This window comes from Tachysurus fulvidraco, chromosome 2 (assembly GCF_022655615.1).
Source record: "Tachysurus fulvidraco isolate hzauxx_2018 chromosome 2, HZAU_PFXX_2.0, whole genome shotgun sequence".
Classification (NCBI taxonomy): domain Eukaryota; kingdom Metazoa; phylum Chordata; class Actinopteri; order Siluriformes; family Bagridae; genus Tachysurus; species Tachysurus fulvidraco.
The window spans coordinates 42,374,683-42,391,715 of NC_062519.1; the positions used below are offsets into that span (position 1 = coordinate 42,374,683).

The 17,033-nt window shown below is 45.4% G+C and overlaps 1 protein-coding gene across 2 annotated transcripts in view; it reads right to left on the minus strand.

Annotated features, from left to right (window-relative positions):
- The window catches only part of dhx38 (DEAH (Asp-Glu-Ala-His) box polypeptide 38), a 29,985-nt gene extending 12,952 nt beyond the window's left edge, over positions 1-17,033 (minus strand). Inside the window, exons 1-24 of one of the 2 annotated variants that reach the window (XM_047810413.1) lie at positions 16,871-17,033; positions 15,818-16,179; positions 15,518-15,723; positions 15,033-15,188; positions 14,752-14,914; positions 14,542-14,660; positions 13,471-13,547; positions 13,234-13,389; positions 11,618-11,779; positions 9,812-9,919; positions 9,082-9,200; positions 8,402-8,539; positions 7,875-8,061; positions 7,355-7,540; positions 7,127-7,267; positions 6,357-6,467; positions 6,080-6,196; positions 5,694-5,801; positions 5,487-5,599; positions 5,141-5,349; positions 3,542-3,696; positions 3,213-3,368; positions 1,539-1,673; positions 974-1,099 (exon numbers count right to left, since the gene is read on the minus strand). In XM_047810413.1, the coding sequence (XP_047666369.1) occupies positions 974-1,099; positions 1,539-1,673; positions 3,213-3,368; positions 3,542-3,696; positions 5,141-5,349; positions 5,487-5,599; positions 5,694-5,801; positions 6,080-6,196; positions 6,357-6,467; positions 7,127-7,267; positions 7,355-7,540; positions 7,875-8,061; positions 8,402-8,539; positions 9,082-9,200; positions 9,812-9,919; positions 11,618-11,779; positions 13,234-13,389; positions 13,471-13,547; positions 14,542-14,660; positions 14,752-14,914; positions 15,033-15,188; positions 15,518-15,723; positions 15,818-16,146 (3,477 nt within the window). In that variant the 5' untranslated portion in view covers positions 16,147-16,179; positions 16,871-17,033. Of the gene's footprint in view, positions 1-973; positions 1,100-1,538; positions 1,674-3,212; positions 3,369-3,541; positions 3,697-5,140; positions 5,350-5,486; positions 5,600-5,693; positions 5,802-6,079; positions 6,197-6,356; positions 6,468-7,126; positions 7,268-7,354; positions 7,541-7,874; positions 8,062-8,401; positions 8,540-9,081; positions 9,201-9,811; positions 9,920-11,617; positions 11,780-13,233; positions 13,390-13,470; positions 13,548-14,541; positions 14,661-14,751; positions 14,915-15,032; positions 15,189-15,517; positions 15,727-15,817; positions 16,180-16,870 lie in introns of both variants that reach the window. The other variant, XM_047810412.1, reaches the window with a different exon arrangement.

Sequence of the window (17,033 nt, forward strand, 5' to 3'; positions counted from 1 at the left end):
CACTTTGCCTTTATGTTACTACGCGTCCTCGTGACCTTGTGATTCCGGGCATCGTGTTCAGCAGCATTTTCAGCAGTGACAAAACAATTTCCTTCAGGGATCAATAAAGCGATCGATAAATCGTTCTGTCCGTCCGTGAATACGACAAAAGCTAGAATGGTGCATTAAAGAAGGATTTATAAATGTCTGTAATATTAATATTTAAACTAAATCAGAGCAGTGAATATGAATCAGTTATAGAGATGATGGCGGTCACGTCGTCTCCGCGACCGCACGGAGAATTTAAAACGGTCCGAGCCTCAGGGTGGGTTTGGGATGAAATGGGAAAAGGGGGAGAAAGAGACACAGAGAGAGAGAGAGAGAGAGAGAGAGAGAGAGAGAGAGAGAGAGAGAGAGAGAGAGAGAGAGAGAGAGACAGAAAGAGACAGAAAGACAGAGAGACAGAGAGAGAAAGAGAGAGAGACACAGAGAGACACAGAGAGAGCACGAGTGAGTGAGAGAGAGACAGACAGATAGACAGACAGACAGACAGACAGACAGACAGAGAGAGAGATAGAAAGAGAGATACAGACAGAAAGAGACAGACAGAGAGAGAAAGTGAGAGTGTGCGAGTAAGAGAGAGAGAGATAGAGAAAGAGAGCATGCGTGAGTGAGTGAGTGAGAGAGAGAGAGAGAGAGAGAGAGAGAGAGAGAGAGAGAAGCAGACAGAGAGAGAGAGACAGAGAGAAAAAGAGACAGAGAGAGAGAGAGAGACACACAGAGAGAGCACGAGTAAGAGACAGACAGACAGACAGAGAAAGAGAGATAGACAGAGAGAGAAAGAGAGAGAGCACAAGTGAGTGATACAGACAGAAAGAGAGAGACAGACAGAGAGAGAAAGAGTGCGTGAGTAAGAGAGAGAGAGAGAGATAAAGAGAGAGTGCGCGAGTGAGTGAGAGAGAGACAGAGACAGAGACAGCAGACTGGACGTTACCTTGGTGGTCATGACCAGTTCGTGGTAGATGATGTAATCAGGGGTGTAGCCCATGCCAAAGAGAGAGCTGGTGGGGTGGAGGTGACACGGCATACCTGTTCGCACGTTCACATACTCCCCTATGCCCTGCAAACACACACACACACACACACACACACACACACACACACACATTATACAATACCGCAAACCTCTAATAGAATCTGCCTGGCCTCAGGTTTATTAAACCCACGAATGATGTGATCTCACAAAACAAAATGATAAGCAACATGAGCAGGTCTGTAGCTGCTGCCATGTCCTGTAGCTGCTGCCATGTCCTGTAGCTGCTGCCATGTTGTTTCACTCTCCAGATAAAATAACTGGTGTTATTGAGTGACGCTCGACAACATGAAGACATCCCAGTCTACACAAGTCAAAAGTTCTGAGGGTGCCAATAATTATGACACCATTTTGGTCCAATACATTTTTTGGATGAGGGTAATTTACTTCTCTTAGCCCCTTATTTACAGTGTGGCATAAACCCCAGAGATATTTTGCCCCATATGTATACAAGTGTGTGATGAACCTTCAGCTTAGCCGCCTGGTGGAAATAAGCAGCACAGATGCACTTCCTGATCACATCCCAGTCGGAGCCACAGGACACCAGGTTTATCTTCTGCTGCACCATGATGTCCTTCAGCTGAGCTCGAACCTCCCTGACCTGTGATACAGGACAACACGAGTCTTATTCTGTCACATCGACATCACATCACATATCCTAACATTAAAGGTTGTGGTCAGTGCACAGGGTCAGACATGATACAGCCCCACTGGAGCAGAGAGGGTTAAGGGCCTCCATCAAGGGCCCAACTGTGGCAGCTCATCAGCACTGGGGATCGAACCCTTCAGAACAACATCCCAGAGATTTAACCACTGTACCACCTTACTACAGACCGACAGAGACACACACACACACACACACACACACACTCACACTGGCAAAAAGACAGACACACACACACACACACACACTCAGACCGACAGACAGACCAACAGACAGACGCACACACTCAGACAGACAGACATACACACACACACACACACACTCAGACCAACAGACACAAACACACACACACTCAGACTGACAGACAGACTGACAGACAGACAGACACAAATACACACACTCAGACTGACAGACAGACTGACAGACTGACAGACAGACAGACACAAATACACACACTCAGACTAACAGACAGACACACACACACAGACCGAGAGACACACACACACACACACACACACACACACACACTCAGACAGACAGACAGACACACACACACACACACACACACACACTCAGACCGACAGACACACACACACACACTCAGACCGACAGACACAAACACACACACTCAGACCGACAGACACACACACACACACACACACTCAGACTGGCAAAAAGACAGACACACTCAGACCGACAGACAGAGACAGACAGACACACACATAATCAGACCAACAGACACAAACACACACACTCAGACCGACAGACAGACAGACAGACAGACAGACAGACAGACACACACACACACACACACACACACACTCAGACTGACAGACAGACTGACAGACAGACAGACACAAATACACACACTCAGACTGACAGACAGACTGACAGACTGACAGACACAAATACACACACTCAGACTAACAGACAGACACACACACACAGACCGAGAGACACACACACACACACACACACACTCAGACAGACAGACACACACACACACACACACACACACTCAGACCGACAGACACACACACACACACACTCAGACCGACAGACACAAACACACACACTCAGACCGACAGACACACACACACACACTCAGACCGACAGACACACACTCAGACTGGCAAAAAGACAGACACACACACACACACTCAGACCGACAGACAGAGACAGACAGACACACACATAATCAGACCAACAGACACAAACACACACACACTCAGACCGACAGACAGACAGACAGACAGACACACACACACACACACACACACACACAGACACAAACACACACACACACTCAGACCGACAGACAGACACACACACACTCAGACCGACAGACAGACAGACACACACACACTCAGACCGACAGACAGACAGACAGACACACACACACACACACACACACACTCAGACCGACAGACAGACACACACACACACAAACCCTAACAGCTACTGAGGTGTCAGTACCTTGCGCATGGCTTTGGTGTGTATGAAGTGCTCGTTGCACCAGATGCTGGAATAGTTGTTGTTTTTCCACTGCAGGAAGACGTTGAGGTAGGTCAGGTGATCGCTCTCAGGTACAGCAAACTTCTCCCTCACCTGGTCGCTCTCTTCCTCTCGGCCCTGATGGGAGCAGGACAATAAATCTCTCACACACAGTCATCGGGTCTGACTTCTTAATCATGGTCTAATGAAGGTGTAAAAAAGGTGTGTTGTGCTTTACATATTAATTTGGTATAAACGTGATACTTAGTGGTTTACATGACGACCATAAAGCTGTATTATTAAAGACAAACCTTGGGCCTGTAGAAGATGGTTGGAACTGATAACATGGAGACGATGATGAGGATGTCAGCACTGCAGCCCATGTCACAGGACACGATCAGCATCTTAGACAGAGCTGGGTCTAAAGGAAACTCCACCATGAGCCGACCTGTCGGTGTCAGGGAGCCTGGGGGGGGCAGGCAGAGAGAGAGAGAGAGAGAGGGAGAGAGAGAGATACAGAGAGAGAGACAGAGAGAGAGAGAGAGAGAGAGAGAGAGAGAGAGAGAGAGAGAGAGAGAGAGAGTGAGAGAGAGAGAGAGAGAGAGATACAGAGAGAGAGACACAGAGAGAGAGAGAGAGAGAGAGAGAGAGAGAGAGAGAGACAGAGAGAGAGAGGGAGGGAGAGACAGAGAGAGGTGGGGGCAGAGAGAGACAGACAGACAGAGAAAGAGAGAGAGAGAGAGAGAGAGAGAGAGAGAGAGAGAGAGATACAGAGAGAGAGAGAGAGAGAGAGAGATACAGAGAGAGAGACCACAGAATAGAGATATCAGAGAGAGATATAGAAGAGAGAGAGATAGGAGAGATGAGTAGAGATAGAGACAGAGAGAGTTTGATGGATAGACAGAGAGAGTTTTGTGCATAGAGAACGACAGACAGGAAAGATAGAGAGAGAGATAAGAGAGTAAGTAGAGAGAGATTACAGCGAGATAGTCTATGAGATTGGGCTGCTGGGAATGTTTGTGTTTTCTCTGCTCTTTTTGTCCGACGTCTCGTATGCATAGAACTCTCTGAGCTCCCGCGTAGACATAGAGTAGAGAGAGAGACAAAGATCATCCATAGAGATAGATAGCAACTAGATATTGACCTATAGAATATGATAGATAGAGATAGAGAGATAGAGAGAGATATAGACGACTATATAGAGATATATAGATATATATAGAGAGATATAGCGAGAGCAGAGCATGTATACAAAAGCATATACTAGATAGCGATACTCGAGAGATATACATATCCACTACGAGATATAGAAGATACAGAGATAAACAAAGAGATACAAATAGATGAGAAAGATAGAGATAGTTGCGATAAAGAGAGAGAACATAGATGAGAGAGAGTCTGATAACAGAGAGAGAGAGAAACAGAGAGAAGGAGAAAGAGGAGGGAGGGGATCGATATATAGATATATACGATATGAGATAGATATATCCAGAAGAGATACAAAAGAGAGATAGCAGTTACAGAATAGATGATACAGAGAGAGAAGAGAAACAAGAGAGAGAAAGAGATAGTAGGGTTAGAGATATATATATATATATATTACCAATTATCTATCTATATAATATATATATAAAACATAAAGATATACAAATATATAGAGTATACATAGATAGAGATATACGAGAGATATATATACAGAAAGATATACAAATATATAGACAGAGATATATATTTTCGATAAAGATAGATACATAGAGAGAGAGAGTCTATACAGAGAGAGAGAGAAAACGATAGAGAATAGCTATAATAGATTATTTATTTTGGTGAGAGAGAGAGAGAAACAGACAGATTACTGATGAGTAAACCTCCTGAGCTACAGGTCTCAGTTTTTATGCCCTGCTTCTTCTTACCCGTGTTGTCCAGAGCACCGAGGATCCACAGCTGGTACATGGAGTTGAGCATGTTGTCTTCAGGTGGTGGATCCATGAAGTGGAAGAGCAGCAGGTCCTGTACACCCAGAGACTTCAGCAGCAGCACCACGTTCGCCAGGTTCGTGCGCTGGATCTCAGGGATGGTGGTGGTCAGCATCTCGTTCTTGAAGGCGCTCTGGGTGTACAACCTACACATCACCATGGAGACGTGACACGCTCGTGAGTCGAGATGCTTAGAGAGCTCATCCTGCTCTGTCTTCATCTCCTCAGAGGTCTACTACAGCTATGCTAATACTAATGCTAATGGTGTGTGAGTGAGTTTTACCTGTAACACTGGCCTGGCCCAGTTCTCCCAGCTCGGCCCGCGCGCTGGTTAGCGTTAGCCTGGCTGATGGGATAAACCTGCAGCGCGTCCATACCTATACGTGGGTTGAACACCTGATGAAACAAACATCAGAAACAGTTAACAGTTAACGAGACTAAGTGCAGAAAAGTCATTTAAATGTAAAAAAAAATCAGAGTTCTTTAATACCTTGAGTTTGCAGTATCCAGCGTCCACAACAAACATGATGCCGTCTACGGTCAGAGACGTCTCGGCGATGTTGGTGGCCACGATGCACTTCCTCACTCCGTCTGGAGCCTGAACAAAGCATTAGAACCCTGAGTTATAACAACCTGCTACACTTATTAACTTCACGCTATAACATCATTGTTTATAAAAAAAAAACATTTGTTATAAATAAAACTCCTGATTATTCAGATTTGTGTAGAAGATGCAACGCTTTGTATCACCACCAGGTGGCCACAGTAACTAGAGGACATTCATGGATTCCAGTCAAGCAAACAACACAGAGCTGAGACTCAAATCTCCTTTGAGACGTTTGCAGTGAAGCAGGTGGAGCAGATAAGATGTGGTACCTTCTGGAAGATCTTGGCCTGCAGGTCTGAGGGCAGCTGGGAGTAGATGGGCAGGACTGCAAGGGCAGGAGCGTTCTCCAGCTCCTCCAATCTCTCCACGATCTGATCTGACGTCACCTGCAGTCACACGAGGGTCAGCGGGAAACAGCACGGTCCTGACACTTTAAAGATGACGCTAACGGCTAATAAATTACTGGTACAATATTCTGAATTATACGAAGAACGATTAAAATTGATATAAAAAATTGTATCCTTTAATACAGGTAAAGTTCTTCACCTCGATGTCCTCCTGACCAGGCATGAAGATGAGAATATCTCCCACCATACCACTGAGGTGGATCTGCAAGGCCTGTTTCACTGCAGCTTCCACATAGTCTTCCTGAGGAGTCTACACACACACGCAACAAACACACACGACACGCGCACACACACGACACACACGACACACGCGCGCGACACACGACACGCGACACACGACACGCGACACACACACGCGACACACACGTGACACACACACACGCGCGACACACGACACGCGACACACGACACGCGACACACACACGCGACACACACACGCGACACACACACGCGACACACACACGCGACACACACACGCGACACACACACGCGACACACACACGCGACACACACACGCGACACACACACGCGACACACGCGACACGCGCGACACGCACGCGCACGACACACACGCGCACGCACACACGACAAACACGCACACACGACAAACACACGCGCGACACACCACACGCGCGACACACCACACACACACACACACACACACCGCGACACACCACACACACACACCGCGACACACACACACAATCACACGCGACACACACGACACACGCACGACACACGCACGACACACGCACGACACACGCACGACACACGCACGACACACGCACGACACACGCACGACACACACACGACACACACACGACACACACACGACACACACGACTTTAAAAACAACCTTTAGACTAAAACTCCATTAAAGAACAGAAGAGAGAGCACATAACACCTTACCTTACTGAACAGGATGTCCACAGGGAACGTCCTACCGGGAATGTTAAAGATGGGAACATTTCCGAAGAACGCTGCAAATTTGTCCGAGTCCATTGTGGCCGACGTGACGATGAGCTTCAAGTCAGAGCGTCGTGACACCACCTGAAAGAGGGAAGTATGAAAAGCTGCACAGACTTTACACCGACTCCCTCAGTGCTCTGAGACGAGGTGTGGGCGTCGAACACTGACCTCCCGGAGCAGGCCGAACAGCACGTCGGTGTTCAGCGAGCGCTCGTGTGCCTCGTCCATGATGACGGCGCTGTAGTGGTCCAGATCAGACTCACGCAGAGACTCACGCAGCAGGATCCCGTCAGTCATGTACTTAATTATGGTCTTCTCAGAAGTGCAGTCCTCAAAACGGATGGCGTAACCAACCTGCTCGGATCAGAGAGATATAAAGTGAGAGAGAAAGAAAAAGAAACTGCAGCACATCAGCATCCAGTGAGTTAAATCTTTAAACATCTTGGGGTTTGTCCTTTTTTCCCCCCACCAAGCAACTTTCAAGCAGAAAGTGAAACACATTTGTTTTTGATATAAAAAGAGTTCATTTTAAGGACTAAAATGAAAAAGACAGACGGACAGATGAGATTAAATCTACATCTGGTTTTCTTCTAAGCAGGCGTGTAATTCTTAATTTGTCCACCAGGTGTCGGTGTTATAGAAAATACTCATTCCAGTTTGTAGCGTTTAGAAACTGAGAGAATCTGACCTCCTCTCCCAGGTTGCTGTTCATCTCCTCGCTCACTCTCTTGGCCACGCTCATGGCTGCCACTCTGCGAGGCTGCGTGCATCCCACCATGCCGTAGCTGGTGTAGCCGTCCTCGTGTAGGTACTGTGTGAGCTGCGTGGTCTTCCCGCTGCCCGTCTCACCCACCACGATCACAATACTGTTGTCTCTGTCATTATCCAGGATACAAACAGACGTTAGATGACGATTCGGCTGCAGGAACGAGTCCCTTTATACAGAAAACGTCATGGGAGCGGCGGCTACACGTCCGTTTACACACCGAGTGCACGCATTGCTATAAAGCATTAAAGGTGGGGTCTACGATATTTGAGAAATGCTTCAGAAACCCGAGTCGGGACGACAAGCTAAACAGAAAAATCAAAACAAATGTGTAGCCAATGAGCAGTAAGGGGCGTGTCTTGTTTGGTGGCCTAACGCAGTTTTCGGAAGCATTTCTCAAACGACGGAGACCCCACCTTTAACGTACACACTCAGAGTCGTCCACCAACCTGATGATGTTGAGCAGCTGCTGGCGAACGGCGAAGATGGGAAGATACTGTCTCTGTTCCAGGAGAGTCTTTTTTTTAGCAAAGTCACTGCTGGCTTCATTCTTCTCCTTCATGTGTTCAGCAAACTTCTGCTCTGTCCTACAGAGAGAGAGAGAGAGAGAGATTGAGAGAGAAGAGAAAGAGGAGAGAGAGAGCGAGAGAGAGAGAGAGCAAGAGAGAGGAGAGAGAGAGAGAGCAAGAGAGAGAGAGAGCAAGAGAGAGAGAGAGAAAAAGAGAGAGGAGAGTGAGAGAGAGAGAGAGAGAGAAACAGAGAAAGAGAAAGAGAGAGATCTTATTTACATATTCACGTATCGACAGTCCTGATTGGATAACTCCAGCGTTCGTCCTCTTTAAATAACGCCTCGTCTCGCGCTTTAACGTCAGTGAGGTAAAAAGTTCAGCTCTGTGTTTCTGACTCGAGCAGCTTCAGTTATCTTTCACAGCTTTATCGTCTTTTTTGCTCTTCTTAACTTTGTCGTGTGTTCGACCTGACGTTCGTCTGTTGATGTCCAACTTCAGCTAATTATCCAGCGTGACGTATTTCTCCCTCTCTACAGCACACACATCTGTGAGGTTCAGTGTTTTATCTCCTGACTGTGTGTGTGTGTGTGTGTGTGTGTGTGTGTGTGGTGAACACGTACTTGTAGTCCACAGCCCCGTCCTCTCCGACATGCTTAGCATCAGAACTGTCTTCCTCCTTCTTGATGCCCATGATGTCTCCCAGTTTGGTCCCAGCGAGCTCCCAGTGTTTGTGCTGCGCCTGGACCAGTGAAAAACACACAGGTTTATGAACGTGTCCTCCTGAACGTTTGGGTCTCAGAACCAACGACTAACAAGTACAAAACTACATTTTAAGGGAAGTTTGGAAAACAAACAAAAATAAAACAGCAGACTGAAGGGCAGAAGGGAAGAAATCACATGAAGCTCTTTATTTAAAGAGTCGTGAACTAATTACTAATGTTAGGGATCAGATCAGTATGGGCAGGGCGTTAAGGCTCGGGGGCAGGGCGTTAAGGCTCGGGGGCAGGGCGTTAAGGCTCGGGGGCAGGGCGTTAAGGCTCGGGGGCAGGGCGTTAAGGCTCGGGGGCAGGGCGTTAAGGCTCGGGGGCAGGGCGTTAAGGCTCGGGGGCAGGGCGTTAAGGCTCGGGGGCAGGGCGTTAAGGCTCGGGGGCAGGGCGTTAAGTCTCGGGGGCAGGTCGTTAATGCTCGGGGGCAGGGCTTGAAAGGCTCGGGGCAGGGGGCGCTTACAGGCTCGGGGGCAGGAGGGGTGTTTAACATCATGTGATTATTAATGATCCGCATCATGTCTCTGAGCGATGACATAACTGAGGGACAGAAGCTGGAGACGAATGTGACACATGGAGACATCACCTTCTTGCGCTCCTTCTGCTCCCTGTGTTTGCGCACCAGCTGGCTGCCTTTACGGGAGATGATGGCCATGTCTGAGGTGGCGTCTTTCACCGGGATGACCGGCTCGGGCTGGACGAGAAGGGGAATAAACCTTGGTTACTCTGTTGTACAGAATCATCCAGACATCAACTACATCTCAGGCGTCTGGTGACGAATTAAACCGTGTCGTGTTCTTAACATCATGCTGCAGGAGACTCGCAGTAAAGGGCCGATAGTCCTAAATAAATCTAAATCTGTCTGTTCGACGTCACAAAATGAACCGATTTAAATATTCAGGATTTTGTGTATCTTTGTATCTGTTTACTGATTTTTATATTAATAAGAACACAAACAGTTATATTACTGCTTATGTTAAAGTTTTAACAAGTTTACTGGGGTTAAAAAATAAACAGAGAGAGAGAGAGAGAGAGAGAGAGAGAGAGAGAGAGAGAGAGAGAGAGAGAGAGGAGAAAGGGAATTGAGAGAGAGAGAGAGAGAGAGAGAGAGAGACAGAGAGAGAGAGACAGAGAGAGAGAGAGAGACGAGAATTATAAGTAGAGAGAAGAGAGAGATAGAGAAGAGAAATAGAGAGAGAGAGATCGCGATAGCTATATAGATAGAGAGAGAGAGAGAGCGAGAGGATAGAGAGAGAGAGAGAGCGAGACGAGAGTAGTAGGTATAAATTAGAGATATCTAGATAGAGAAGTAGAGTTTATAGATATAGGATATATAAAAAGAGATATCTGATATAGATATAATAGAGATGTATAAATGAAAATATATATAGAGAGATTACTAGACAACATATGATAGTATATAGATATAGATAGAGCAAGATATATAGATATATAGATATATATTATATATATAAATATTATTTATATATAGATACCATACTATAGAAATATATGATAGATATTTATATAGAACACAGAATAATCTTATTATATAAATATATATAGACTGACAGAGATAAAATATATAGCAAGATATATATATACATATATATAGAGTATACATATAAAATATAGATATATTATATAGACATAAATTATATATATCTATATATAGAACTATATATATATATTAAGATATATACATATATAATATTATATCATATATAATTCCTATACAGATAAAAAATAATAACTAATATAGACATATAAAAGATAGATAGATATGAGATATAGATAATAGAAAATTCGCTCATGAACAATATAATAAACTGTCCCGATGGGTCTTTACTAAATAATAAAGGATAATAAACTGTCCCGATGGGCTTATAAATAATAAAGGATAATAAACTGTCCCGATGGGTCTTTACTAAATAATAAAGGATAATAAACTGTCCCGATGGGTCTTTACTAAATAATAAAGGATAATAAACTGTCCCGATGGGTCTTTACTAAATAATAAAGGATAATAAACTGTCCCGATGGGTCTTTACTAAATAATAAAGGATAATAAACTGTCCCGATGGGTCGGACGCGTCGGACCGTCGTCTAGCGTTCGGTCAGATATTTTGACCTCAAACAGACGCCTTCTGTGATGCCAAGCTTCATCCTGCTCTTTATATACTGTTATAATAGTAAATCCATATTTAATAAACCCTTCATTAAGGTGTCGTTACGACTCTAGTTTGGGACGAACCTTCTTTAAGGTGTTATGTCTTTCACGTGGACCCTGGACAGGTTTCTTTAAAAAGCGTCGCTGGACTGACGGACACTTTGAGCTGATACGGCGTGAGATTTAATAATAATAATAATAATAATCATCGTGGCCTTTTACCTGCTTGGTGAAGACGATTCTGCCGTCTAGAAAAGGAGGGACGAGGTTGTGGACGAGCAGGTGAACCCGTGCTGCGTTGTCTTCTTCAAAGTCCTCGTCCACTTCCAGACGCTGCACCACACCGCTGGTCAACATGCGGTTCGTCTCCCAGCGCTCGTTGTCCTGAAGAGGGATTAAGTTATTAACCGATAGGCTCCGCCCTTTTTTCTCTGTATTGCACCTTTAACCAGCAGCTCTACAGAAATCCAGGTGTAAGGTTTTAGTTCTCAGAGGAGACACGAAGTGGTTATGATCTACAGGTGAGGAGGAGTAAAGACAAACGGTACGGAGTGCGTTCACACCTTCAGAGCCGAGCGGGAATCGTTCTAAAAATCGCACTCAGGAATCTCATCGCGGAAGAAGAGAAAAAAAACCGCCTCCGACACGAAGACGTCCGGCGTTTAAACCGGGACACAAACAAACCCTCATGAACTCGGCGTCAAGGTGATGTTTTTGAAGCAAAGATGAAACAGTCGACTTAATAAACGTGAAAAGTGACGTTAAACTACAGGAAACTGTAAGACGAAGCGTCTCTACGATTAAAGCGGCGGTACGGAACGCGGCCGAGACGCCGGACTGACTTCTGTCCGTTTGTCATTAGGGTTGCAAAGGGGAGGAAACTTAATCTGGGGAATTTTGGAAATATTCCAAATTGGAAACTTTATGTGAATTTACAGGAATTTATGGGAGTTATATTTAAATATAGGGAAATTTATATAAACTGAATCGTATACAAACATAAATAAACATGTTGTTTGGTCATAAGCAGACGTGCAAGTAAGGTAATACACATTTTATACATGATGTCATGACTGATTTAATTGTAAGTAGAACTTTAATTGATTTATTGAGTAACACAAAAGCATAATAAACATTATTATGCTTGTAATAAACAATAAACATATTACCCTATGATTGCTGTAAAATGAAAGCATCCCCACACTTTGCCCTTCTAAAAAAGTCTCAATCAAAAATTAAGCTCAAGTGAGTGAGTCTGTGTGTGTGTGTGTGTGTGTGTGTGTGTGTGTGTGTGTGTGTGTGTGTGTGGGTGGGTGTGTGGGTGGGTGGGGGCTAATCTGTGTATGTGGTAGCACTCCTAATTTACTGCTTATTAAGAGTTAATAAGGTAGTTATTAAGTTTAGGTATTGGGTACAGTTAAGAATGTAGAATAAGGTCATGCAGAATAAGGCATTAATATGTGCTTAATAAGCACTAATAAACAGCCAATATTCTATTAATATTCATGCTAATAAGCATCTAGTTAAATGAGCCTAAAATAAAGTGTTACTGTGCATGTTATAGAAGAATGTAAGTACCTGCAGGGGGTTTGGCCTCAATGGCCTTCCAGTAAGCAGTGTGCTGTGTGCAAGTGACCGAGGAACTCAGGGTACAAATTAACTTAAATTACATTAAATCTTGTGGTTTTAAACAAAATTATACTGCAAGATTTTTTTTAACTACATTTAAGTTCCTTGTCATAGACAACTCTGAATTTTTTTTTTAATTCCCAGTTTATCCCCATGGAAAGTTTCCACCCTTGAAAATTCCCGTGATTTTGTCCCCCTGTTTGTCGTACCTCGTTAATCTGCCGTCTCTGTGCAGAAATGCGTTTCTGGGTCTGCTTCTGTAAAATCTGCTCTCTCTTCTTCACGTACTCCTCCGAGCTGGAAGTCAGAGGGTTGTGGAATTCGTCATAGCCCTCGTCCATCATGTACCAGTCTCGGTCCGCTTGCTGTCGGACGGTTAAAAAACGTTTCATGTGAAAATGATTGACATCAGATTACTAATCGAATGAGAAGGAGTGCACACTGACCCTCTGGTCTTCCTCCCACTGCTCCTTCTCCTCCTCGTTATCGAAACTGATGCCGTCCTCGCCGTCCTCCTTCTTACCTTCAGCGCACGGGAGAACACGATGAACTGTTATTACCAGAACACTGCAGGTGGAACGGAGTAACGTCTGATGTCGTGTCTGTGAGTCTGATCTAAAATAAATCGTTCTTTCGGCGTGTTTTAGACGTGTGTTTTTCCCTCTGTTGATGATCTTACACTGAATTTTAGTGATGAAGAGAAACCTGAGCCGCTTTTTAGACGAACAAACACTCGGAGCTTCTCAGAGAGCAGAAATGGGTTTGATACCAACATTTACTCTGAACATACAAACATCTGTGTGGAAGAAAAAGAAGCGTTTTTGTTTTTCTGGATCTTCTCTATGAACATATTAAGTAACCGGATGTATTTGAGATATAACCCACTTCAGGACGTGCTGTTACAGGGAAATAATGTCTTTAATCACGCTGCTTTAATCCCAAGACACTTTCTACATCGATTAATGATTATGTTCTGCCACAGGAGCTGTTGGTGCTGTTCTACACTGCAGTCATAGAATCTGTCCTGTTCACATCCATCACCATCTAGTTTGGTGCAGAAACTAAACAGGACAGTAACAGACTGTAACGCACAGTAACAACAGCAGAAATAATAACTGGTTCCCCCCTGCCCACCCCCCCAGGACTTGGCACTAGATGACACTAGACACTAGAACCAGAACCCGGGCAGTAAACCTCACCAGTAAACCTCACCACTGACCCTTTACACCCTGGACACACCCTCTTACAGCTCCTCCCTTCTGTCAGGCGCTACAGACAGACAATCACCCTGATTAACAACTCAAAGCTTAATATTACACAATATAGTTATTACACAATATATTTATTTACACTCCCACACTTTATGTACTTTATATTCTGTATTAATATTTAATACTCTTTTGTATCACATCTGTATTGTCTTGTATAGTTAAACACTTGGCCAATAAACCTGATTCTGATTCCGATTCCGATTCGTTCTCTACGGTGAGGTTGGGTTAGAATAAAGGAACACACACCTTTTCCTCTGGAGAGACGAGGGGTGGAGCCCAGATGTTTCCTGTCGTTGGCCCACTCGTTGTATTTGTACGATGGCGTGGGCAGGGGTGTGTCGTCTGGGTAACGAGCCCTCGCTGACCTTACAACCAAAAACAGGGCACAGGGTTTTAACGACAGTAACGGGGATCGTCTGATGATTAGGGAAAAAGAAAAACGGAAGAGAATCTCACTTGTCTCTCCTCTCGCTGTCTCGGCCCGAGCGAGAGCTGCGCTCAGAGCGTTCGGTCTCGCGGTGAGAGGGGGACGGAGACGGGCTCTCCCAGTGGGAACGGCGTGCGCTAGCGTAGCCGCTGTCGTCTTCATCCCAGCTAGAGGCAGATGGCGTCGGAGCATCTGTGTACAACACGACCGTCACACACACACACACACACACACACACACACACTGAGCCACACAAGTTACATAGATGTTTGGATGCAAAACGTAGAACAAGTCGGACCGACCCACTGACCTCTGGGTCGATTGCGGGGGGTTTGAGGTTCGTCCCTGCGACTCCCGCGGCTGATTCGCTCAGACCAGACGTCTCTTTGTGAGCGCTCGCTCCTCACGCTGCCGTCCGAGTGCTCCGAGCGGCTGCTGCTGGACCCCCGGCTGCGATCACGATCGTCTGCTCCAACAACGAAACAATCCACATTTACACTTATTATAAGAAACAGAATAATTTGGAGAGGAGAATGGGAGGAAGGAACACATAAGAAGTAATGGAAGGGAGAAAGAAGAGAAGCAAAGAGGAGAGAAGAGGAGAGGAAAGTGTAATGAAGAAAAAGATGGCAGAAGGCAAGAGATGAAAAACAGGGGAGGGAGGAAAAGAGAAAGGGGGAGCGAGGAGGGATGGTGAGAAAGTAGAAAGGAGAAAACGGAGGTAAAGGAACGGTAGGAGATGCAGGATGGAACGTAGGAACAGAGAAGAGCAGAAGTGTGATGTCTGGTCCTCACCTCGATCACTTTTCCTCTCTCTGTCTCTCTCTCGGTTTTTATCTCTGGCTCGCTCTCGCTCCTTGTCTCTGTTTTTGTCGTCTTTAGACGACGCGTAGACTCCGTGCTCTCGCCGGTCTTTCTCCCTTTGCTGGTGTTTTTTGCGGAATTCTTCGCTGACGCCGCCGGGATTTGAAGGAGTTTCTGCCCCTGACGCACGGTAACACCTTCTAAAGCACATCATTAAAATCTTTAGTAAACTTTACATCCTCACATCACTACAACCTTCACACTACAGAAAAATAGCCCTTTGTGACTCACCTTTCCTTCTTCCCGTTCCTCTTGTCTTGGCCTTCATCCTCCTCGTCAGACCCAGAGTCGCTCTTTCCCTCCTCCCAGTCTCTGTAGGACGACACCTTGGACTTTTTAGACGTTTGGTCATCTAGGTCTGAGTTCTGCTGCTCCTTCCCTTCTCGCTCCTTGCGTTTTTGAGCAGCGAGCAGGTCGAGGCCGAGCAGAGACACACGAGGAGCCGGGACTCGGAACACGTGCTGCTCCGATGAAGCACTTTTCTTCTTAACTATCAGACCTCCCACCTGAGAGTCCGGGCCGCTGCCCTCTAACCTGTGCAGGGACGCGTCGTCATCCATCTCTCCGGGGAGGCTGCGATCCTGTTGGGTGATCTGGGAAATTGGAGAGAGAGAGAGAGAGAGAGAGAGAGAGAGAGAGAGACATTTTACTTTGATAAAACACACAGGTTACAAAAGCGGACATTACAAGGCGAGAAACACAAACAACAACAAGGAAATGAACAATTAACTGATAACGAGCTGATTACACACACACACACACACACACACACACAGACACACACACACACACACAGACAGACACACAGACAGACACACAGACAGACACACACACACACACACACACACACACAGACAGACACACACAGACAGACACATACACACCTACATACACACACACACAGACACAGACACAGACACACACACACACACACACACACACACACAGACAGACACACACACACACACACACACACACACACACACACAGACAGACACATACACACACACACAGACAGACACACACAGACAGACAGACAGACACACACAGACAGACACATACACACCTACATACACACACAGACACACAGACACACACACACACACACACACACAGACAGACAGACAGACACACACACACACACACACACACAAACAATAATATTTTGTCAGAAAGGTTTCTATAGAAACTCAGAACACAAGACATAAAGCTAACCGTTAGCATGTTAGCCGAAGACACAAAGCTACATGCTAACAGAGTTTTTAGTAAAACGCGAGTGTTTACCTGCTTACTTCTGCTCTCACTGGGGTGTTTGTGTCGGTGTTGAACACATTACTGCAGTCAGATTAAAATAATAAAGATAATTACTTTAACAAACAACACAAAGCTAAAAGCGTCAACAACACGTACAGGAGGACGCCATTTCCACCCCACAATTCAACGCGCC